Source organism: Musa acuminata, unplaced genomic scaffold (genome assembly GCF_036884655.1).
Source record: "Musa acuminata AAA Group cultivar baxijiao unplaced genomic scaffold, Cavendish_Baxijiao_AAA HiC_scaffold_1119, whole genome shotgun sequence".
Classification (NCBI taxonomy): domain Eukaryota; kingdom Viridiplantae; phylum Streptophyta; class Magnoliopsida; order Zingiberales; family Musaceae; genus Musa; species Musa acuminata.
Window position 1 is genome coordinate 1 of NW_027021332.1, and position 25102 is coordinate 25102.

The following is a 25102-nucleotide window of genomic DNA, read 5'->3' on the forward strand; positions in this document are numbered from 1 at the left end:
CAAGACCATAATACACTGCTATATATGTATAAAATAATTCATTAAAAGAAAAAAGGTATTATAAGGATTCAATTCATGATATGCTCAAACAAACAGTTGGGGGACAGACCAAGCAACACAACCATACACAGAGTGGCTTCCATGTCTTCGAGTGCATCTGGATACAATACCAACATAAGCTCATCATCTAACCTTGAGTTGATTCTCGCCAACGAAACCCAATGATGTTGATCATGATCTACTTGCTACCTGTGACACTTTATATTGCACTTCTGTGATAACTTTACCTGGAAAACAAGACACGAACATCATTTAACCTGCAAGAAACTCGCTCATCTACTCAACGTCCTGCAACAGAAGTGATGAGGTTTACCATACAAGAAAACATTACATTAAAACAGAAAATGAAAAACAGAAGCTGTAAATTCTGTGACCATAGTTGTTTAGAATATAGAAGGATATGAATCAGATATAGAATGGGCACGGATGCCAATGGAATTTTAGGTTTTTATAGGTGGTAGTCACATTAATCATGTACCGGACCCATAGCGATTGCTGGCCGAACCAATGTGTATCAGTTGGTACCAATCTGTTGACACAGACACAGTACATCGATACATTCTAGTGTTTTGATGTTTTGAAGATGAAAAAAAAGAAAAGGATGAAGGCATAGTGGAAGAGGGAGGAAGGAGAAAAATTAATAGGAAGGAAGATGAGAAGGCGGTGGAGGAAGAGAAACAGGAAGAAAATAGAAGAAGAGGAAGCTATAGAGGAGGAAGAAAGAAAACGAAGTGGTGAAGGAAGCAAGAAGAAGAAGAAGAAGAGAAGGCAATGGAGGAGGAAGACAAAGGAATAAGAGAGTTGTAGAGGAGAAGAGAAGAGAAGAGGGCCTACCAAGGAAGTAGGTGGCAACAACATCGAATGACAATGGTGAGGCAAACAACAGCAACAATGACATCGAATGACAACAGTCGCAACATTGATTACATGTGGCCTGCAAGAAGAGGGCTCGCATTCACGAGCCTTAATCGATGTTTAGGTTTTATTTTTATATTGAGTTGGACCAGACCACCAGCAACAAGGCGATCCACATATAGGTTCACATATAGGTACCACCTCTGTTGTACCGATCTAGAAGAAACTGACTTCCTTGGATCTAATAACTTGGCTATTGTACTTCATAAGAGTATAATTTCTAAAAGTTATTTTGCAGAAATAAGACATGAAAGCTTAAAGATAGGGCAAACACAGTGCACTAAGCTCCTGTAAATGTGAGGTTCAAAAATTTCAATGCACGTGGCATTACTTCTATACGCACATATAGCGACCCATCATATCGGTGTCAGATGGCGACAAAAGATCCATGTAGCCAACCCCAAATAGTTGGGGTTTACGGTTTTGTTGATTGTTGTTATTGTTATATATATATATATATATATATATATATATATATATATATATATATATATATATATATATATATATATATATATATATAGAGAGAGAGAGAGAGAGAGAGAGAGAGAGAGAGAGAAGCTGATTCCATTACTTGAACCTCAATCACTTAGATCACAAAAGAATAATGCTCTTTGAAAGCTCAAGAATCCACATCAAGAATCAAGAATCAGTTGGACTGATTGGAGGCATGTCACTGGGTCAACCTTTTCAGCCAAGAATACAGAAAATTCAAGTGGAAGGTTTCCATCAGCAGATTACTTATATTCCACATTTAGAAGTGATTTTTTCTAAATATTACAAAAATAAAACAAGGATTTCCTTTTCTGGTTTTTATCAGAGCACACTGGTGACTGCATAGAACACGTCCTCCATTCCAGGTGACAATTAAGTAAGTTATGCATTAACTTGGGTGGCTACAAAGAATAAATCCTCCTTTTTAAGTAGCAATTAAGTAAGATAGATATGCATACTTAACAAGACAAGAAGAGCTTCTAAACAATTGCATAAGAACCAAGTATATTTAATTCATAAATCCATGTTCACCTCACTTCTCTACAAGCAAACAATGTTAAGTAATCTTCATCAATCCAAATTCAAGCATGGCAGCTATTGGACACATATAATCCAACAAATCAAAGATGTGTTCAATGAAAGAGATGAATCAACATACTTTTTCCCTGTCGCCTCCTCAATACGTTCCCCGGCTGTTGTTCAAGATCGATCCAAGAGTCCCCAAGACAGCGAAAGCCAGAAGGGGGCTGACATCGAGGGTATCAAAGACCGGCGGGATGATGTTCCTGAAGAGGTTGAGGTACGGGTCGCACAGGTCCCGGATCGCCGACAGAGGCTGGCGATCCCAAGGGATGTTGGGGAACCAGCTCAGCAGTACCCTCACCATCAACACTCCGCTGTAGATGTCCAACCATTTCGCCATCCCCGCCGCGACTACGGTGAGCGGGGTGTTGAGGTATCCCGACGGCCGCTTCATCCGGCGCGCGGCGAAGAAGAGGGGCCCGGCCGCCCAGGCCAGGTTGCCTTGGATGGAGCGGAGCTCGGCGAGCTCGTCCGGGGAGGGTGCGGCCGCCGCGGCGGCGCGCTCGGCGAGGCGACGGACACAGGAGAGGACGGCCTTGGAGGCGGAGAGGGCGAGGGCGAGGAGGGAGGAGAGTGTCCGGGTGGAGTCGGATAGGAGGGAGGGCGAACGGGGGGTGACGGTGGCACGAGCGCGGAGACGGAGGTCTCCAGGGCGCGGAGAGCGGTGGGGGAGGCGGAGCAGAGAAGGCGGTGGAGAGGGCCGGTGGCGGAGGAAGAGGGTAGGGTTAGGGCATGGGAAGGCGGCGGTGGAGACGGCGGAGGCCATTGTTATGCTCGGGCCTCTTCCCAGGGCCACATCGTTTCTAAGCGGCGATATAAAACAACTACCGTGGAAGCATGAGCGGCCACGATTAGTTTAAGATAATAACTTAACGGCTGAGATCAACATGATATGAAGCTTCGAGAGGCAGCACAAATTTTAATGGGCTTGGGTTGGGCCTAATTATTCTAATATTGGGCTTTTGTGTTGGGCTATTCGACGTCCATTAATAAATACTCACATGAATGGTTGACTTATTTCTATCATCGTAGACATATGTTACCACGGGATTTACCTTTATATCATTATATATTTGATCCACGTGGCGCTTACACATGGTTGAACCAAACATTTAAAGATGGCTTGGTGCAATCATGGAATGGCATGTATAATCAATCAGATAGATGATCATGATAATGCTTATATGAGAATGAAGAGCTAATTATATATTATCTATGTAGAAAATTATCTTTAATATTTTAATCCTTATATTTGATCGATTTATCAATAAAAATATAAAAATAAAAGATAATAAGAGGACAACAGCATTATTAAGAGTCACAGGTGATTCTTATGGATGAGAAGAACGGCAACGAGACCACTCTATATCAATGTCGATACCAATACAGTTATCAAGATACTGCTATGCATTATAAAAGGCTTATTATAAACTTAAATAATCTAATCAAACTTGATTTATTAGATTTATTTTTGAGATAATGTCATTCCTTTTGGTTTATAAAAGGGTGACTTAGAAGTTGGCATGTAGAGTTAGACTTATTATTATCGGATGGGCTTACGATGTGTTCAAAAGTAAAAAATGTTATCAATGAGACGGATCATATTATTAGTAGTAGTGACAGATGAAGATAGACTTTATTTCACACTACTCAAACACACACCCAACTCAAACATAGATGCCAGTAACAGACATTGGCATCCTTATTCATCATGGCACACAGAGATAGAGATAGATAGTCAACACCCTCCACAAGGGTTGGCTAAGCCAGCATCACGTAGACTCCAAATGCAGTGAGATACTCTGTAGTTGCTTGTCCAAAGAAGCCCTTAATCTCGTCATATTCTACGTTGACTTCAAAAAAGGTTCCACCCCCACCTCCATATGGACCGTATGTCTTTCCAAGATTGGTGGTAAACGTGAGTTGAGATACACATGGAAATTCAGAACAGTCGTGTTTGACATACCCAGAAACGGAGGTGAGGTATTCATCTTGCATGAGACTAAACTGCGAGGCAATTAGAGCGATGATACATTTAGCGTCTTATATATTTGATAGCAGGTATTAGTAGGAGGGAGGGGAAGGCAAAAGAATAGATGCATGGATGGATGGAGGTCGGAGAGGCATGCCTGGAATAGTTCACCGCCGGGGCCTCCATATCTGGGAGTTACGCGAGGGGTTCCGTCGATGTCGAAGGTTATCTTAATGGAGTTTATGCATGAAGCAGCGCCAATGCTGATGCCTGTGATTTTGTCTGCAGGTTCCATGGCCCAACGAGACTCGTTGCCGCATGGACGTTTGGGGACGCCCCCTCGGGCATGCGCGGCCGTCTTGATCTGGTTGGAAGCCTGCACCACCATGCATCATCCATCACAAACCACATAGAGTTAGAATAGAAACTGCAGTACTACATAATAGATAGGCCTCCCTCTAAAGGAAGCAAAGCTATATTCTTTCGGTGGAGGCAGAATATCTATATGGCGTCTCTCTCACCATCAGCGAGCTTATGAAGGAAGGAACTCCTCTCACACCGGATGATATGCAAACACACTCGAGTCGATGGGGAGAGAGAGGATGGATGGGGGGGTATTTATAGAACCAAAAGGTGCATCAAGCTGTCACGACTGGGACTTGTACCAATTCAAAGAGAACCAGCAGCAGCAGTACCTGTTATGAACCTGTTATGAATGGGATTTGTAACGATTCATTATGCATTTAAGCTGATCGGAAGACTCCCGTGAGTCTTGTACTATTTTATTTTTATTAAAGAACTAGTAAGAATGACAACATAATAATAAAAAATAATAGGTCTTCTCTTATTTTGAGATATTATCAAAAATATCTATTATGTCTATTCTACAAGATCATTAGCGATGACATCAACATCATATGGAAATTCATCAATATTTTTTTATTGTTCAATCTCATCAATTTTTTTAGTGATTTGAGGAATAACATTCTCTTGAAAATAATAAAAAAGTATTATCATCTGAATATCAAAAATTAAAATTTAAAATTTTCACTTTTGCTATAAAATATGATGAGATTAAGAGCTTTTTTTGGTCATGCAACTACTGAATATCTCATTGCTTTTGGAGTTTATGTGATGCTGGCTTAGCCAACCCTTGTAGAGTATGTTTAATATCTATCTCTATGTGTGCCACCCATGCAGTGGGTGTTTAATATCTATCTCTATGTGTGCCATGATGAATAAGATGCAACTATTTGTTATTAGCATCAATGTTTAAGTTGGGTGTTTGTGAGTTGTGTGAAATAAAATATATTTACACTTACATGCCCCTACTAATAATATGATGTGTCTCTTTAATAACATTTGTGACTTTCAAACACACTGTGTGCTTATCCGGTAATAATAAGTCTAACTCAATGTATCAATTAAAAATAATAAAGAAAGACTTGTACTTCACTAACTTATATGACATAACATCGTCATAGTCATACCTTAATAGATCAATATCATAAATATTCAATTGAAATCGTGATGACTTCATCATAAAAGTAAATTTGATAAATAATGTTGGACATAATTATTCAAGGTCATAATAAGCCTTTTATAATCAACAAATTCTTATAAGTGGAAGACCATTCCAAGGAGGGTAGATATATACATTTATATAATTTTTAAAAGAGATCGAAATTGTGAAAAGAAGCATAGCATCATAAATTTCAAGTGCTAATATGGTATAAATAATTGTACGTAAATATACAATCATAAGAATTATAATTTTACTCTATATTTTAGCTCATCCACTTTTGAAGTTCAAATCTAAACTACATTTTATTTGTTATGGACTGTTGCCTTGAACAAAACTATCATATTTTACACTAAATTTGAGATACATGTAGGTGTGTCACTCACTTGAGAAAACCTCATATCTGTATAAGCCAAATGTCATGATGTTAATAGATTGATTCGATGGTCTTATTTTTATCATTTTATTGTATTGTATACATCATTTTAGGTTTAAGATGAAACTACTAATATATGAATGTATTGTCATTCAAAATAAAAATCCGATAGTCATGATGAAATTTCAAACAATGAATTTGGATGGGGTCGCAAGTCATATTTGAAAGAAGGAGGAGCATAAATAATAATAATAATAATAATAATAATAATAATAATAATAATAATAATAATATATTAATAATAATAATAATAATAATAATATTATTATTATTATTATTAACCTAATAAATAATACTAGTTTGGCTTGGAAGATCAAAGGCATACTTTTTGTGTGTTTTAATTAAAATACGACCAAATGAAGCCAAATGTCATGATGTTAATAGATTGATTCGATGGTCTTATTTTTATCATTCTATTGTATTGTATACATCATTTTAGGTTTAAGATGAAACTACTAATATATGAATGTATTGTCATTCAAAATAAAAATCCGATAGTCATGATGAAATTTCAAACAATGAATTTGGATGGGGTCGCAAGTCATATTTGAAAGGAGGAGGAGCATAAATAATAATAATAATAATAATAATAATAATAATAATAATAATAATAATAATAATATATTAATATTAATATTAATATTAATAATAATAATATTATTATTATTAACCTAATAAATAATGCTAGTTTGGCTTGGAAGATCAAAGACATACTTTTTGTGTGTTTTAATTAAAATACGACCAAATGAAGCCAATAGTCGTGCATACTTCGACATAATTGAAAAGCTAAAATATGATTTCTGATATATTATGTGATATGAGATGCATACATGCCAATCTGCATTTTATGGATTCAAATCTTGGTGCATTCAATATGTCCCATGTTGGTTATACAAAGAGGATAATTGAGTTGGTGTACATGCATGGAAGGATCGACTAAAGAATGATCGTGAAGTTTTAAATAATGACTTTGATGTTATATTAGTTTTAAATAATGACAGGATAAGTATTGAATTCTTTCAAATACTTAAATGGTCACTATGAAAGTTTGAATGTTTTTTAAGATTAAGATGTCATCATGAATGTATCCATCGAATATCTACTTGATTTAAATTAAATATTGACTATTAATTTTTTAAAAAAAATTAATTATATATTATCTTTTGTAGTTAGATCTTCTTATTATCCTAGTTTTTAGAACTAAAAAATTTATATTAAAATTTCTATAATTATAAAAATAAAATATTTAGGTTCATTTACCCTAACGTCATCGATGTTACCGATGAAAACATGAAAACAATAGGTAAAAATATAAAAATTTAAAAAAAAATCTTTGATGTTCTCATACTATTGTTGCAATATTTAAGAAGATAAAAAAAAATATAAATTAAAATCTTGATTTAAATAGAGCAAAACTATTAGTATAATCATGTGTCTCCTTGTACATGTATAGAATCGGTAATAATTGATTTAAATTTAACTTCCATTACTCACAAACTTGAACTTTCCAACTGTCAAATTTGAAGGATACATTATTTTCATATACAAGATCGATGTAATAGTACGGTGGATGGGAATGGATCATCTACAACGTCTCTCGGAAGATTAAGCTAGAATGCATAATTAAAGACTAGAAGAGTATTATTCTTCTATGAAGTTTTAAATAATGACTTTGAGTCATATTAATTTTCATACTAACCCTAGCAGGTTAGTATGAAATTCTTTCAAAGAAGTAAATCATCATTATAAAATTTTGAATGGTTTTTAGATTAAGATGTCATGGAAGTATCTATCAAATATTCACTCGATTTAAATTAAATATTCACTATCAATTTTTTTTTGATTAATTATAGATTATTCTCTATAGTTATACATTATTATCTTGGTATCTAGATTAAAAAATTTATTTTAAAATTCTTATAATTATGAAAGTGAAACATATAGGTCTATTTATCCTAACGCCATCAATTTTACGGATAGAGATATGAAAATAATAGATAAAAAAGTAAAAATTATAAAAAAAAAAATTCTTTCTTTGTTATTCTCATACCGTTGTTGTGATATTTAAGAAGATAAAAATATATATATAAACTAAAATCTTGATTCAAATATAGCAAAAATGTTGACATAATCATGATCATGTATCTCCATGGACATGTATAGGATTGGTAACAATTGGTTTAAATTTAACTTACATTACTAGAACTTTCCAAGTTGCAAAATTATGAACAATGGTATGATCATTTGAAGGAATAATTATTTTCATATACAAGACAAATATACTAATGTGGAGATGTCAAATTTCACTAGTTTGGCTTGGAAGATTAAGCCCATAGTATTGTTTTTCTGGTATTTTAATTAAATATGACCGAAGCCCATTGGTCAAGGAGACAAACATAAATTCATAATAAAAGACTAGAAGAGTATTTTTCTTAAAAGTTCTTTAATCAAAATAAAATAGTAAAATACTCCTGGGAGTCTTCTGATCAGCATGCAGTGGAAAATGATCAGCCCCATTTGTTTTGTCCAGTTTGGATTCAAAGGTAAGAAGGCGGTGTTAAGATATCGCACAATCATGTTTGAACCGACAACATTTCTACACTGAAAAGGAAGGAAAGAAACAGAGAAGAAAGAAAGACTGCTTGATGTTAATACACGTAGAAGAAAGGATCATTCGTATAAAGATTTAATGCAAGCCATTCGTATTATAAACGAAGATGAGGATGGAGTGATAATATTTCTACTGACTTTGGATTGAGCTGAACATGCAAGTCATATTCTAAGTAATCCAACAGACTTAAGTAAAACATTGACTTGGAAGCGGTACCGGTACTGCTTCTTTCTTTCTGTATTGTTGTTACAAGTTCCATTCATACATAAATATTGGACAACTTGATGCACCTTTTGGTTCTATAAATACCCCCCCATCCATCCTCTCTCTCCCCATCGAGTCGAGTGTGTTTGCATATCATCCGGTGTGAGAGGAGTTCCTTCATTCATAAGCTCGCTGATGGTGAGAGAGACGCCATATAGATATTCTGCCTCCACCGAAAGAATATAGCTTTGCTTCCTTTAGAGGGAGGCCTATCTATTATGTAGTACTGCAGTTTCTATTCTTACTCTATGTGGTTTGTGATGGATGATGCATGGTGGTGCAGGCTTCAAACCATATCAAGACGGCCGCGCATGCCCGAGGGGGCGTCCCCAAATGTCCATGCGACAACGTGTCTCGTTGGGCCATGGAACCTGCAGACAAAATCACTGGCATCAGCATTGGCGCTGCTTCATGCGTAAACTCCATTAAGATAACCTTCGACATCGACGGAACCACTCGCGTAACTCCCAGATATGGAGGCCCCGGCGGTGAACTATTCCAGGCATGCCTCTCCGACCTCCATCCATCCATGCATCTATTCTTTTGCCTTCCCCTCCCTCCTATTAATACCTGCTATCAAATATATAAATCGCTAAATGTATCATTGCTCTAATTGCCTTGCAGTTTACTCTCATGCAAGATGAATACCTCACCTCCGTTTCTGGGTATGTCAAATACGACTGTTCTGAATTTCCATGTGTGTCTCAGCTCACGTTTACCACCAATCTTGGAAAGACATACGGTCCATATGGAGGTGGGGGTGGAACCTTTTTTGAAGTCAACGTAGAATATGACGAGATTAAGGGTTTCTTTGGACAAGCAACTACAGAGTATCTCACTGCATTTGGAGTCTACGTGATGCTGGCTTAGGCAACCCATGTGGAGGGTGTTGACCATCTATCTCTATGTGTGTCATGTTGAATAAGGATGCCACTGTCAGTTATTGGCATTTATGTTTGAATTGGGTTTCAGCTTAAGTAGTGTGAAATAAAGTCTATCTTATTAATACTATGATGTGTCTCATTGGTGACATTTGTGACTTTTCAACACATCGTTCGTCCATCAGCAAATAATAAGTCGAACTTACCATGATCACTTCTAAATCATCCTATTATAAATTCACTAACTTATATGATATAACATCTCCATAGTTGTACTTTAATAGAGCAATATCATAAACACTCAATTGAAGTCGCCATGATATTGTCACAAAAGTAAATTTGATAAATATAGGATTACTTAAGTTTATAATAAAAAGAGTCCCTCTCATTAATATTATATCTTAAGAAATCATATCATAATAAAACGAAGATTATTTAAAAAAATTATTTAATTATATTTTAAATTTTTTAAAAAATATTTTATACATGCATATAAATTTTATAAAATAGGTAAATAAGTTTAATAAACATAATAATACCATATTAAGTCTAACTGCTAATGTGTGTGTCATAGCGAAGGTTTATCATAAATGTCAAACTTTCTTCTATATATCATAATGCTATTAGTCCTTTCTATTGCAGTAAAAAATATCTCATATAATTTGTCTATATATGACAATCCTATTATAAATATTCGATCATAATATATACATACATAAATGTAAATAAGATAGCTAAAATAAATAATTTTAATTACATAAATCAGAATATTAATTATAATGTCCACTAAAACATATATTATCATATCCTTTACGGGTTATTCACAATCCCAATCATAAGAATATATTCTTTACAACTACTTTACACTACAAGTTCTAAGCGAATGAATTAGAAATCAATACAATGAAACTTGAAACTCAAGTTGACACAAACTTATTTCTCCGTTAACTGATCATAGAAGGGGACTGCATTTAATTGCTTGACATAAAAGCCAGACTATAATATTATTTTGTGATATGGAATACATATATGCCGATCCGATCCGATCAATCATGGATTCAAATCTTGATACATTCAATATGTCCCATGTTGGTTGCATAGAGAGGATAATCGAGTTGGTGTATGGATTCGAACCAACTCGATGTCTATGGAACATGTCGACTAAATCATAAGCATCAATGCCACCACTGCCTCGTGTTAATTCCATCAACATAAACTACATGTTGGATGGGATGACTCATGTAACTCTTATATTTGGAGGCTTCGATGGTGAATTCTTCTATGCATTGTCACTAAAACTCTACTTTTGTCATATGCTAATAACTTGTTCAGGTCTTCTTACAAGAGAGAAAGAGAGGAAATAAAAAAAAGAATTTATTTATTTAATTTTGTTATTCTCATGCTGTTGTTGTAATGATATTTACGAAGATAAAGAAAAACATCGACTAAAATATTAATTCAAATATAAGAAAACTATTGGCATAATCATGTATCTATATGTATTAAATTCAAACTTCGATTACTACTCGAAACTAGAACTTTCCAACAACATTCAAGTCTGTCGAAAAATTGTGGATGTGGGAATGGATCCTCTACAAAGTCAAATTTCACAAGTTTGGCTTGGAAGATTAAGCTCATTGTATTGCTTGCTGGTCTTGGGAGACAAACATAAATGCATAATGAAAGAGTAGAAGAGTATTATTCTTACAAGTTCTTTAATAAAAATAAAATAGTAAAAGACTCCCGGGAGTCTTCTGATCAGCTTGAATTCATAATGAAATCCACATTGGTTCTTATATATTAATGCCCCTCATCCCCTTCTCTATCTTTCCAGTTCTCTCTCTCCAAACCATGGAAAACCACAGTGATAAGAGAGAGAGCGAGAGAGAGAGATTTGGATTAATCGAAGACCAGCATGGAGTGATAATATTTCTATTGACTTGGAAGTCATATTCTAAGTAATCCAACAGACTTAACTATAAATGGTCATTATGAATCCAATGCATAAATTTTTAGGTTTTTGATGATGTTATCCACACATAAACCTGACTAAAAAGAAGAAACCAGCAAAGAACTCATTCCTCTCGGTTTGAAGTAAAACATTGACTTGGAAGCGGTACCCTTACTGCTTCTTTCTATATTTTTGTTACAAGTTCCTTCCATTCATACATAAATATTGGACAACTTCATGCAACTTTTGGTTCTATAAATACCCCCCATCGAGTCGAGTGTGTTTGCATATCATCCGGTGTGAGAGGAGTTCCTTCATTCATAAGCTCGCTGATGGTGAGAGAGACGCCATATAGATATTCTGCCTCCACCGAAAGAATATAGCTTTGCTTCCTTTAGAGGGAGGCCTATCTATTATGTAGTACTGCAGTTTCTATTCTTACTCTATGTGGTTTGTGATGGATGATGCATGGTGGTGCAGGCTTCAAACCATATCAAGACGGCCGCGCATGCCCGAGGGGGCGTCCCCAAATGTCCATGCGACAACGTGTCTCGTTGGGCCATGGAACCTGCAGACAAAATCACTGGCATCAGCATTGGCGCTGCTTCATGCGTAAACTCCATTAAGATAACCTTCGACATCGACGGAACCACTCGCGTAACTCCCAGATATGGAGGCCCCGGCGGTGAACTATTCCAGGCATGCCTCTCCGACCTCCATCCATCCATGCATCTATTCTTTTGCCTTCCCCTCCCTCCTATTAATACCTGCTATCAAATATATAAATCGCTAAATGTATCATTGCTCTAATTGCCTTGTAGTTTACTCTCATGCAAGATGAATACCTCACCTCCGTTTCTGGGTATGTCAAACACGACTGTTCTAAATTTCCATGTGTATCTCAACTCACGTTTACCACCAATCTTGGAAAGAAATACGGTCCATATGGAGGTGGGGGTGGAACCTTTTTCGAAGTCAACGTAGAATATGACGAGATTAAGGGCTTCTTTGGTCATGCAACTGAAGAGTATCTCACTGCATTTGGAGTCTACGTGATGCTGGCTTAGGCAACCCTTGTGGAGGGTGTTGACCATCTATCTCTATCTCTGTGTGCCATGATGAATAAGGATGCCAATGTCTGTTGCAGGCATCTATGTTTGAGTTTAGTGTGTGTTTGAGTAGTGTGAAATAAAGTCTATCTTCATCTGTCACTACTACTAATAATATGATGCGTCTCATTGATAACATTTTTGACTTTTGAACACATCGTAGGCCCATCCGATAATAATAAGTCTAACTCTACATGCCAACTTCTAAGTCACCCTATTATAAACATGAGGGAAATTCTTGTGCTTCACTAACTTATATGATCTAATATCTGCAAATATGTGCCGTAATAGAGCAAATAGATTGTTTTGACCCCTATGCTCCCAACCAAACAAACAAGACACTTCACAGCTTATACAATTTGTATCTTAAACCATGATCGAAGAGGGTCATGGACGTGCATCAACAATCCCTTAACATGACAATGGAACCTTCAATAACTCAACTAAAGCTCTAATAACTCAATAAATCCTTTTAACATGCTAATTCGTAGGTAGATCTAGTATTGCGATTTTGTGCCACTCACTCCGAGTCCACTTGATTGTTTAATCGCTTGATTGTTATTATTCATGATGAAATTTCACATCAGATTTAAATAATGATTTTGGATAGACTTTCATGAAATTTCAAATATTGACTTTAGATAGGCTCTCAAGTCAGATTTAAAGGACTATGGAGCATAATTATTATTGTTATTATTGATTTTTTTGTTTCCATGGTGTTATCCGGCCAAAATTTAAATTTTTTTACTGTCATGTTCATATAAAAATAAGGGTGATATATTTAATTGTCAGTAATTCTAAGTACCAAAATAAAAAAGTGGACTGATGTGAGATATTGTTAGAGCTAGTCCTAAAAAAAATTACCAAAGAGTAATTTTAACAACCTAACAAAGACAATAAAGCGGAAAGATAAAAGCGACAAGAACACGGACGAAAGAGGAGCAAATCACTACTATAAAAAGGACAATTATAAATACCTTAGGAAGATGTTCGTAGGCCATAAAACACCCGAAAATACTAAACAAGAAAAACCTCAACTATAAGCCCAAACTATTTAACTGAGTATGGACTTAAACCCAAAGCAAACACTTAGGTTTTTCTTGTGGTGCCACTTATGATGCCACTTGTGGTGCATCACGGTTTACCTTTAATCTTATTTAAATTAAAATTTTTATTAGATTAAAATATATTATCTAAAATTTTTAGTATTCTTTGATCTGAAAATTAAAATGTGTTATTCAGAATGATTTAAAATTTATTTGACTAGAATATGTTGAAATTATATATGTGTTGAAAGTATGATTTCTATTTGAATTTAGAAGGTTATTTCTTTGCATTAAACCTTATCTCTCAATCTTTTTTTTAATGTGTTATTATGTTTTTGTTTATATAATTATCAATGAATATATGTTGTGGTGTAAAATTGAATATAAATTGGATTGAAATTGCTCATAGACTAGGCCCAACCCGTAGGTTAGGCCACAGCCCGCTGGCCAAGTCCAATCAATAGACTAGGCCCAACCTGTAAGCCAGGCCCAACCCAAGGGTCAGGCCCTGGCTCGTAGGGTAACCCAGCCCAACCATCATGGGTGGTCACGTGCGACGGACATTACCAGCCCATAGGCTAAGGCTGGGCCAACCTAGCGTGATGCATGCCTATTCATGTGTAATGCACATGACCAGTATATGGATTGGCCCAATCTAGCCTAATATTATTGTTGGATTTGAGTCCAAATATTGATTGCATTAAACTATGCTTGATTAGTCTAGATCGATTCAGGGTGATTCCAAATTGATTATTTTATTCAAGTTAGTTTAACCTAAATTGAACTTAATCTAGTTCAAATTATACTAGTTTAAGGTGATTCCAGACTAATTAAATAAGAATTGGCAATTGGTTCAGTTAATTCTAGTAAATCGAGTTCAATTAGATTGATTGAGGGTTAATTTATATTATTTGATATCGATGATATTTAAACAATATATTTTAAATATATTATTTCATCCCAATATAGATATGACTAGTGTGAGATTATATTATTACCCTACCAAGGGCTGGTAGGGCGATTCTCTTTGAGGATTAGCAAGTCGTTAGACGTGATAGCTGGACGGTTCCTTTATTTGTTGTTGAGATGAACATGTCCCTACTTTGGCGGGTAAGGGACACCACTCTATCCGCTGTTTGGAGTGCGATATGAGTTTGCATACATCCGCTGTTAGGAAAATACAAATTCATCCCGTAGGATAAAGCCTCTCCATCCACTGTTGAGGGAGTGCACCTTTGGGTATTTAATATATGCCAATAGGATTATTAAATTTTGATCATGTATTCATTTTAAGTTGACTTTTGGGGTTCTTACTCAGTATTACTAAATTTTTTTTGTTTTTGATTTTCAGAACAGCCTCCCTTTAGTACTAAATCATATTCCAATGGAGAACAGATCTTCCTCTACCGCTAAGTGGAGTCACTTGGATAATTTTTGAAGTTAACATCACTATGTTTACTTTTCTACTTATGATTTGATGAATAAATGAATTATAATAAATATTTATAAATGATGAATAAAGTATTATTTATCTACTTGGCTCTGAACGTTGTGGAAAGATATAAAAAAAAGAATCCAGGATGTGACATCTTTTTATGATGTCAAAGCATAGTCTAGGGCTTGTAGGTAAATTAGGTCCCTTAATTGACTCTAACTGATGATTGTTTTTAACATATTATAAGAGTAATAGAGCCAATTCCAGATGATCCTATCAATCAGGATGCTTATGGTCATAATTCTACTAGTCTATACACTTGGAGAGGTGTTCGAATAAACAATAACTTGGAAGTTCTACGTGTTGTAGAGCAAACCCAAAGAGTAATTTTGACAACCTAACAAAGACAATAAAGCGGAAAGATAAAAGCGACAAGAACACGGACGAAAGAGGAGCAAATCACTACTATAAAAAGGACAATTAGAAATGCCTTAGGAAGATGTTCGTAGGCCATAAAACACCCGAAAATACTAAACAAGAAAAACCTCAACTATAAGCCCAAACTATTTAACTGAGTATGGACTTAAACCCAAAGCAAACACTTAGGTTTTTCTTGTGGTGCCACTTATGATGCCACTTGTGGTGCATCTGACTTCAAAGCTCAAGCCCTTATTTATAGTTCCAATAGGAGATAACAAGTCTGATTTTGTCTCGTACCAAACGTCAAATCTTGATTTTGGCTCGGAAGATTAAACTCATAGTTTTGATGGTCTTACAATTCAATATGACCCGAGCCCGATGGTCTTTTAATTAAATGCATAATGAACTTTTTGTTATGGAAGATTAGAATATTATTCTTACTGGTCCTTTAATAAAAATAAGAAAAAGCAAAAAGACTCTCGGGAGTCATCTCCGCTTCAATTCGATCGCGCAAACACCATCACTGAAATGTCTTCATGATCTATATGTCCCTATGATTTATATTTCTAAGGATCTGGTATTATTAAAATATTATATATTTTCTTTTATTTTTTTATAATCACGTGAATCAATCATTGAAAAATTATAGATTTTCTCTCGTCTCTAATTTATTCATAATTCATTGTTTATAACGATCTTATAAAAGATGAGAAGAAAGAAGAAGAAGATCTAGTTTTTCTTATAAATTGGCATCATCATATTTTTCGAATTTATCGCTGATGCACCTACAAATCAGATAAAAACTTTACATGACATTGAAAAGTATGTATCGTATATTTGATCTATCATTATTTAATTTTAATTTTTGACATTGAAATTTATTTTTGCAATGAAAACTCTATCTTATCCTAAAAATTTAAGCATTGGATTCATATTGACCATTTATAGTTCAGTCTGTTGGATTACTTAAAATATGACTTCCACGTCAATAGAAATATTATCACTACATGATAGTATTAATCCAAGTCAATAGAAAAAGGACACGGACGAAGAACATGATGCATTCACCAAAACTCACACTTGTTGGGATCTGATAGACTTACCTTCAAGAGAATCTATATGGGGTTGTAAATAAGTTCCAATCTGATGATGAAGACTGTCTTATTGCAAAGGGGTTTGTTTCCTCAGGAATTTGGCACTTATTATTGGAAATACAATCAATATATGTTCTAACTAACCGGTTGACTATGGTTAAGAACTTTCATTTCTCTTTCAGCTGCGTGGCACTTGAAATACAATATATGCTCTAACTAAAAGTTACAAATGATACCAATGAGACACATCAATCATTTCACTAGTAGAGACAAGTATGAAAGTTGACAAATGCATGAAGGTAGACTTTTTTATTTGACATTACTCCAACGATATGACGTAGATGTCAGTAATAGACGATGGCGTCCTCATTCATCATCACATACATAGAGATGGATAGTAAGCACCCTCCAAGAGGGTTTGCTAAGCCAGCATCACGTAGACTCCAAATACAGTGAGATGCTCGGTAGTTGCATATCCAAAGAAGCCTTTGATGTCGTCATATTCTACGTTTACTTCGAAAAAGGTTCCACCCCCACCTCCATATGGACCATGTGTCCTTCCAAGATTGGTGCCAAACATGAGTTGAGATATGCAAGGAAGGTCCGAAAGATGTGTCTGACGTACCCAGAAACGGAGGTGAGGTATTCATCTTGCATGAGAGTAATCTGCAAGGCAATTAGAACAATGATACACTTAGCTATAGTGTATCTGTTAGCAGGTGGCAGCCTAATTAGAAAGTACATCGATTGATGTTGGAGAGGCATGCCTGGAATAGTTCACCGTCGGAGCCTCCATATCTGGGAGTTACGCCAGTGGTGCCGTCTATCTCGAAGGTTATCTTAATGGAGTTTACGCATGAAGCGGCGCCAACGCTAATGCCTGTGATTTTGTCAGCAGGTTCCATGCCCCAACGAGACTCGCTGTCGCATGGACATTTACGGATGCCCCATCCTCGAGCTTGCGCCGCCGTCTTGATCACGTTTGAAGCCTGCACCACCATGCATCCATCACAAACCAAATAGAGGAGAATAGATACTGCAATGTGTACTGCTTAGGCTTCGAAGCAAACCATATATACGTAGCTCTCTCTCGCTCTCACCATTCTGAAGCGAGCTCCTCTCGCACCAGAAGATATGCACACACTGGGACGAGAGCGAGTGGGAGTGTTTATAGAATCAAGGTGAGGTTGTTCAACGTCGATCGAAGGTGAAATGATCGAGACTTTTAATTCAGAAAAAAGCCGGTAGTCAATATTTAATTTAGACCGAGTGGATATTGGATGGCCACATTACTCTTATTCATGTGTGGATGACAAATTAATCTAAAATTAATATGACTTCAAAGTCCAGCTCCATCCCAAGTCATTATTTAAAACTTCATGGTCATTCTTCATGCGTGCACGCTGCAATCCATCCTTCCATGCATGAATTCATGCATGTACTCCAACTCGATTATCCACTCTATGCAACCAACATGGGACATATTGAATGTATCAAGATTTGAATCCATGATTGATCGGATCGGATCGGCATATATGTATTCCATATCACAAAATAATATTATAGTCTGGCTTTTATGTCAAGCAATTAAATGCAGTCCCCTTCTATGATCAGTTAACGGAGAAATAAGTTTGTGTCAACTTGAGTTTCAAGTTTCATTGTATTGATTTCTAATTCATTCGCTTAGAACTTGTAGTGTAAAGTAGTTGTAAAGAATATATTCTTATGATTGGGATTGTGAATAACCCGTAAAGGATATGATAATATATGTTTTAGTGGACATTATAATTAATATTCTGATTTATGTAATTAAAATTATTTATTTTAGCTATCTTATTTACATTTATGTATGTATATATTATGATCGAATATTTATAATAGGATTGTCATATATAGACAAATTATATGAGATATTTTTTACTGCAATAGAAAGGACTAATAGCATTATGATATATAGAAGAAAGTTTGACATTTATGATAAACCTTCGCTATGACACACACATTAGCAGTTAGACTTAATATGGTATTATTATGTTTATTAAACTTATTTACCTATTTTATAAAATTTATATGCATGTATAAAATATTTTTTAAAAAATTTAAAATATAATTAAATAATTTTTTTAAATAATCTTCGTTTTATTATGATATGATTTCTTAAGATATAATATTATATCTTAAGAAATGGTATTATTATCCTCTCATTAATATTATATCTTAAGAAATCATATCATAATAAAACGAAGATTATTTAAAAAAATTATTTAATTATATTTTAAATTTTTTAAAAAATATTTTATACATGCATATAAATTTTATAAAATAGGTAAATAAGTTTAATAAACATAATAATACCATATTAAGTCTAACTGCTAATGTGTGTGTCATAGCGAAGGTTTATCATAAATGTCAAACTTTCTTCTATATATCATAATGCTATTAGTCCTTTCTATTGCAGTAAAAAATATCTCATATAATTTGTCTATATATGACAATCCTATTATAAATATTCGATCATAATATATACATACATAAATGTAAATAAGATAGCTAAAATAAATAATTTTAATTACATAAATCAGAATATTAATTATAATGTCCACTAAAACATATATTATCATATCCTTTACGGGTTATTCACAATCCCAATCATAAGAATATATTCTTTACAACTACTTTACACTACAAGTTCTAAGCGAATGAATTAGAAATCAATACAATGAAACTTGAAACTCAAGTTGACACAAACTTATTTCTCCGTTAACTGATCATAGAAGGGGACTGCATTTAATTGCTTGACATAAAAGCCAGACTATAATATTATTTTGTGATATGGAATACATATATGCCGATCCGATCCGATCAATCATGGATTCAAATCTTGATACATTCAATATGTCCCATGTTGGTTGCATAGAGAGGATAATCGAGTTGGAGTACATGCATGAATTCATGCATGGAAGGATGGATTGCAGCGTGCACGCATGAAGAATGACCATGAAGTTTTAAATAATGACTTGGGATGGAGCTGGACTTTGAAGTCATATTAATTTTAGATTAATTTGTCATCCACACATGAATAAGAGTAATGTGGCCATCCAATATCCACTCGGTCTAAATTAAATATTGACTACCGGCTTTTTTCTGAATTAAAAGTCTCGATCATTTCACCTTCGATCGACGTTGAACAACCTCACCTTGATTCTATAAACACTCCCACTCGCTCTCGTCCCAGTGTGTGCATATCTTCTGGTGCGAGAGGAGCTCGCTTCAGAATGGTGAGAGCGAGAGAGAGCTACGTATATATGGTTTGCTTCGAAGCCTAAGCAGTACACATTGCAGTATCTATTCTCCTCTATTTGGTTTGTGATGGATGCATGGTGGTGCAGGCTTCAAACGTGATCAAGACGGCGGCGCAAGCTCGAGGATGGGGCATCCGTAAATGTCCATGCGACAGCGAGTCTCGTTGGGGCATGGAACCTGCTGACAAAATCACAGGCATTAGCGTTGGCGCCGCTTCATGCGTAAACTCCATTAAGATAACCTTCGAGATAGACGGCACCACTGGCGTAACTCCCAGATATGGAGGCTCCGACGGTGAACTATTCCAGGCATGCCTCTCCAACATCAATCGATGTACTTTCTAATTAGGCTGCCACCTGCTAACAGATACACTATAGCTAAGTGTATCATTGTTCTAATTGCCTTGCAGATTACTCTCATGCAAGATGAATACCTCACCTCCGTTTCTGGGTACGTCAGACACATCTGTTCGGACCTTCCTTGCATATCTCAACTCATGTTTGGCACCAATCTTGGAAGGACACATGGTCCATATGGAGGTGGGGGTGGAACCTTTTTCGAAGTAAACGTAGAATATGACGACATCAAAGGCTTCTTTGGATATGCAACTACTGAGCATCTCACTGTATTTGGAGTCTACGTGATGCTGGCTTAGCATAGCAAACCCTCTTGGAGGGTGCTTACTATCCATCAATATGTATGTGATGATGAATGAGGACGCCATCGTCTATTACTGACATCTACGTCATATCGTTGGAGTAATGTCAAATAAAAAAAGTCTACCTTCATGCATGTGTCACTTTCATACGTGTCTCTACTAGTGAAATGATGTGTCTCATTGGTATCATTTGTGACTTTTAGTTAGAGCATACATTGTATTTCAAGTGCCACGCAGCTGAAAGAGAAATGAAAGTTCTAACCATAGTCAACCGGTTAGTTAGAACATATATTGATTGTATTTCGAATAATATGTGCCAAATTCCTGAGGAAACAAACCCCTTTGCAATAAGACCGTCTTCATCATCAGATTGGATCTTGATCTTACAAGCTTATATACAATCCCCTATAGATTCTCTTGAAGGTAAGTCTATAAGGTCCCAAGTGTGAGTTTTGGTGGATGCATGATGTTCTTCGTCCGTATCCGTTTTAATTGAGTCGAAGGTTCATATGCCTTTTTAATTGAGTCGAAGGTAGTCGAAAGGATTATATACATTTTCAGATCTTCTCTTTTTTTGAGAAGATAATTGAGTTGGTGTACATGCATGGAAGGATCGATTACAGCGTATACTAAATCACTCTGAGACTCAATTCATATATATTCTTTCTAAGATAGTCTTGACAATATTTGAGATCTATCACTAAATAGCTCAATGCTAATAACATAAGATATCTCATTCATACCAACATTGTTAAAATTTTTATTAAAATTTGTTTTTGGTATGGTACAATAAACCATGATCCTTTTTAGTAAGAAAAATATTATTTACCTATAGACTAATATAGTAAACTAGCTACCACTAATTATCGAATATAAATATTGATCAATAATATTTTTTTAAATTTAAAGAAAGTAATGGTATAAAAAAACTTTATATACGATTGTCTAGAAGTTTGTTTAACGTCATAAATAGATTTTCTAAATTTGCATACTAAATTTTATCTTTTTTTAATTTTCTATACGATTCATTTAGGTTATCCATATAAATCTATATCCCAATTCAAAAAACTTATTTTTATATTCAAATGTTGTAACTCAAAAACATAATAAGCTGCTAATGTCATGATGATTCTTAATGAATTTATTTTAAAAAATTAAAAATATATATCTTGTTATGATCAATGCATTTTTTGAGTAAAACATTTGATCAAAAGTCTAATTTTTATATCGTTCGATTTTACTCTTTAAGTCACGTTTATATAAGAGACTATTTATAAGTATTAGGCAATTTTATGAGTTTTTAACTATTGTTCTGGTCTATTAATTTTAACTTTTCTTTTATTACATCATATTATTTTTTAGAATCACTATTTTTCATAACTTATAAAAATAATGAAGAATCATTTTGATTTATATATTATGGATGGGCTCTCAAGTCATATTTCAAATGATCGATCATGGATTCAAATCTTGATGCATTCAATATGTCCCATGTTGGTTGCATAGAGAGGATAATCGAGTTGGTGTATGGATTCGAACCAACTTTGAGTCTCGATGTCTATGGAACATGTCGACTAAATCATAAGCATCAATGCCACCACCGCCTCGTGTTAATTCCATCAACATAAACTACATGTTGGATGGGATGACTCATGTAACTCTTATATTTGGAGGCTTCGACGGTGAATTCTTCTAGGCATTGTCACTAAAACTCCATTTTTGTCATATACTAATTGATAGAAGATAAGATTTCCCTAACTATACGAGGAAATATCTGTATTCTATTGAGGAAATTCCTTTCTCCTAATTTATATAAATAGGAGAGGGAACATGTTAATGTATTGAAGCATTTTTTATTTCTTCAATAAAGCTTCTTCACTTCTTCAATAAAACTTCTTCAGTAATTGTTCTTATCTTCTATTCTTTTCATCATGGTATCAGAGCAGTGAGAAAAGTGAAGTTTCGCTCTTGCCTTTGGCCAACGACCAACGTCGTTGAGAAAAGCGAAGCTTCGCCCTTGTCTTCGGCCAGCGACCAACGTCGCTGCAGCCACATTCCTAAGAGGCTCCACGGCGAATCCTCATCTTCCTCACCACGGTAGCCTTCACTGCCTTCGTTGATCTGCCAACAGTCGGTGGAATTAAGGAGAACGAAGGGTGGACTTAAGGAGAACGAAGGGAACACCTGTGCCCTCACAGCAACAGCAATCACAACAATAGCAACGATCTGCTTAACGAAGGGTGGACTTAAGGAGAACGAAGGGAACACCTGTGCCCTCACAGCAACAGTAATCACAACAATAGCAACGATCTGCTCTTGCCCTACTCACGAAGTCTCTCGCTTGTAAACCATTCTTTGCATCGATCCAAGATTGGTATCCTTATCAGGAGCACCATCTTGCGGGGACATGATAGAAGATAAGATTTCCTCAACTATATGAGGAAATCTCTGTATTCTGTTGAGGAAAATCCTTTCTCCTAATTTATATAAATAGGAGAGGGAACATGTTAGTGTATTAAAGCATTTTTCATTTCTTCGATAAAGCTTCTTCACTTCTTCACTTCTTCAATAAAGCTTCTTCAGTAATTGTTCTTATCTTCTATTCTTTTCATCACTAATAACTTGTTCAGGTCTTCTTACAAGAGAGAAAGAGAGGAAATAAAAAAAAGAATTTATTTATTTATTTTTCTTTGTTATTCTCATATTGTTGTTGTAATGATATTTACGAAGATAAAAAAAATATCGACTAAAATATTAATTCAAATATAAGAAAACTATTGGCATAATCATGTATCTATAAGTCCGTCCATGTAACAATTGGCTTAAATTCAAACTTTGATTAGATTACTATTCGAAACTAGAACTTTCCAACATTCAAGTCTGTCGAAAAATTGTGGATGTGGGAATGTATCATCTACAAAGTCCAATTTCACAAGCTTGGCTTGGAAGATTAAGCTCATTGTATTGCTTGTTAGTCCTTTAATTAAATATGAACGAAGTCCAATGGTCTTGCGAGAGAAACATAAATGCATAATGAAAGAGTAGAAGAGTATTACTCTCACTAGTTCTTTAATAAAAATAAAATAGTAAAAGACTCCCGGGAGTCTTCTGATCAGCTTGAATTCATAATGAAATCCACATTGGTTTTTATATATTAATGCCTCTCATCCCCTTCTCTCTGTCTTTCCAGTTCTCTCTCTCCAAACCATCGAAAACCACAGTGATAAGAGAAAGAGAGATTTGGATTAATCTAAGACCAGCATGGAGTGATAATATTTCTATTGACTTGGAAGTCATATTTTAAGTAATCCAACAGACTTAACTATAAATGGTCAATATGAATCTAATGCTTAAATTTTTAGGATGAGATAGAGTTTTCATTGTAAAAATAAAAATCCTGTTTATTCTACTGTTCTATGAAAAATTTTAATATTCAAAATTAAAATTAAATAATGATAGATCAAATATACGATACATACTTGTCAATGTCATTCAGAAGGTCTTTATCTGATTTACAAGTACGTCATCGTCGAATCCAAAAAATATAATGATGTCAATTTATAAGAAGGACTAAATCATCTTCTTCTTTCTTCTCATCTTTCATAAAATTACTATAAACATTGAATTATGAATAAAACAAAGATGAAAGAAAATATATAATCTTTCAATGATTGATTCATATGACTAAAAATAGATAAGTGAAAATATATAATATTTTAATAATATCATATCCATAGAAATATAGATCAGAGAGACATATAGATCATGAAGATATTTAGCTGATGGCGTTTGCACGATCGAATTGAAGCTGAGTTGACTCCCGGGAACCTTTTACTTTTTCTTATTTTTATTAAAGGACCAGTAAGAATAATATTCTAATCTTCCATAACAAAATGTTCATTATGCATTTAATTAAACGACCATCGGGCTCGGGTCATATTCAATTGTACGACCAGCAAAACTATGAGTTTAATCTTCCGAGCCAAAATCAAGATTTGACTGTGCAGATGATCCATTCCCATCCACCACATTAATATCTCACATCAGTCCACTTTGTTTCTCCTTCTTTGTTTTGGAACTTAGAATTACTGATAACTAAATATATCACCCTTATTCACATCTTCATGTAGTTTTAGAAGATGTGAATAATAACAATAATAATTATGCTCCGTGGTCCTTTAATCTGACTTGAGAGCCTGTCTACGGTCATTATTTGAAATTTCATGAGAGCTTATCCAAAATCTTTATTTAAATCTAACATGAAATTTCATCGTGAATATTAATGATTAAACAATCAAGTGGACTCGAAGGAAAGGAAGTGGCACAAAATCGCAATACTAGATCTACC

The 25102-nt window shown here is 34.8% G+C and overlaps 2 protein-coding genes and 4 long non-coding RNA genes across 8 annotated transcripts; 3 read left to right on the top strand and 3 right to left on the bottom strand.

Annotated features, from left to right (window-relative positions):
- Positions 1–23: 23 nt before the first annotated feature.
- On the bottom strand, positions 24–2851 carry LOC135666710 (ylmG homolog protein 1-2, chloroplastic-like). Of its 2 annotated transcripts, none has more exons than XM_065178324.1 (2): positions 2129–2851; positions 24–287 (listed from the first exon to the last, which is right to left on the bottom strand). In XM_065178324.1, exon 1 carries the CDS (start codon positions 2816–2818, stop codon positions 2147–2149), a length of 672 nt encoding a protein of 223 aa, XP_065034396.1. In that variant the 5' UTR covers positions 2819–2851; the 3' UTR covers positions 24–287; positions 2129–2146. The 2 variants fall into 2 exon arrangements, with proteins under 2 accessions (XP_065034396.1, XP_065034395.1); XM_065178323.1 differs by having other exon boundaries at positions 24–348.
- Positions 2852–3647: 796 nt separating this feature from the next.
- LOC135666701 (uncharacterized) lies at positions 3648–4622 on the bottom strand. Its single transcript, XR_010509832.1, has 3 exons — positions 4546–4622; positions 4182–4400; positions 3648–4059 (listed from the first exon to the last, which is right to left on the bottom strand). It is a non-coding gene; the product is annotated as an uncharacterized LOC135666701 (long non-coding RNA).
- Positions 4623–8932: 4310 nt separating this feature from the next.
- On the top strand, positions 8933–9868 carry LOC135666698 (uncharacterized). The gene is made up of 3 exons (XR_010509829.1): positions 8933–8995; positions 9141–9359; positions 9482–9868. It is a non-coding gene; the product is annotated as an uncharacterized LOC135666698 (long non-coding RNA).
- Positions 9869–11885: 2017 nt separating this feature from the next.
- Positions 11886–12900, top strand: LOC135666700 (uncharacterized). Of its 2 annotated transcripts, XR_010509831.1 has the most exons (3): positions 11886–12024; positions 12170–12388; positions 12511–12900. It is a non-coding gene; the product is annotated as an uncharacterized LOC135666700 (long non-coding RNA). The 2 variants fall into 2 exon arrangements; XR_010509830.1 differs by having other exon boundaries at positions 11977–12388.
- A 4169-nt stretch (positions 12901–17069) lies between these two features.
- On the bottom strand, positions 17070–17993 carry LOC135666702 (uncharacterized). The gene is made up of 3 exons (XR_010509833.1): positions 17864–17993; positions 17561–17782; positions 17070–17459 (listed from the first exon to the last, which is right to left on the bottom strand). It is a non-coding gene; the product is annotated as an uncharacterized LOC135666702 (long non-coding RNA).
- A 1984-nt stretch (positions 17994–19977) lies between these two features.
- Positions 19978–20888, top strand: LOC135666703 (jacalin-related lectin 35-like). The gene is made up of 3 exons (XM_065178316.1): positions 19978–20101; positions 20183–20404; positions 20506–20888. The coding sequence occupies exons 1-3, from the start codon at positions 20069–20071 to the stop codon at positions 20749–20751; spliced, it is 501 nt and encodes a 166-aa protein (XP_065034388.1). The 5' UTR covers positions 19978–20068; the 3' UTR covers positions 20752–20888.
- Positions 20889–25102: the final 4214 nt, after the last annotated feature.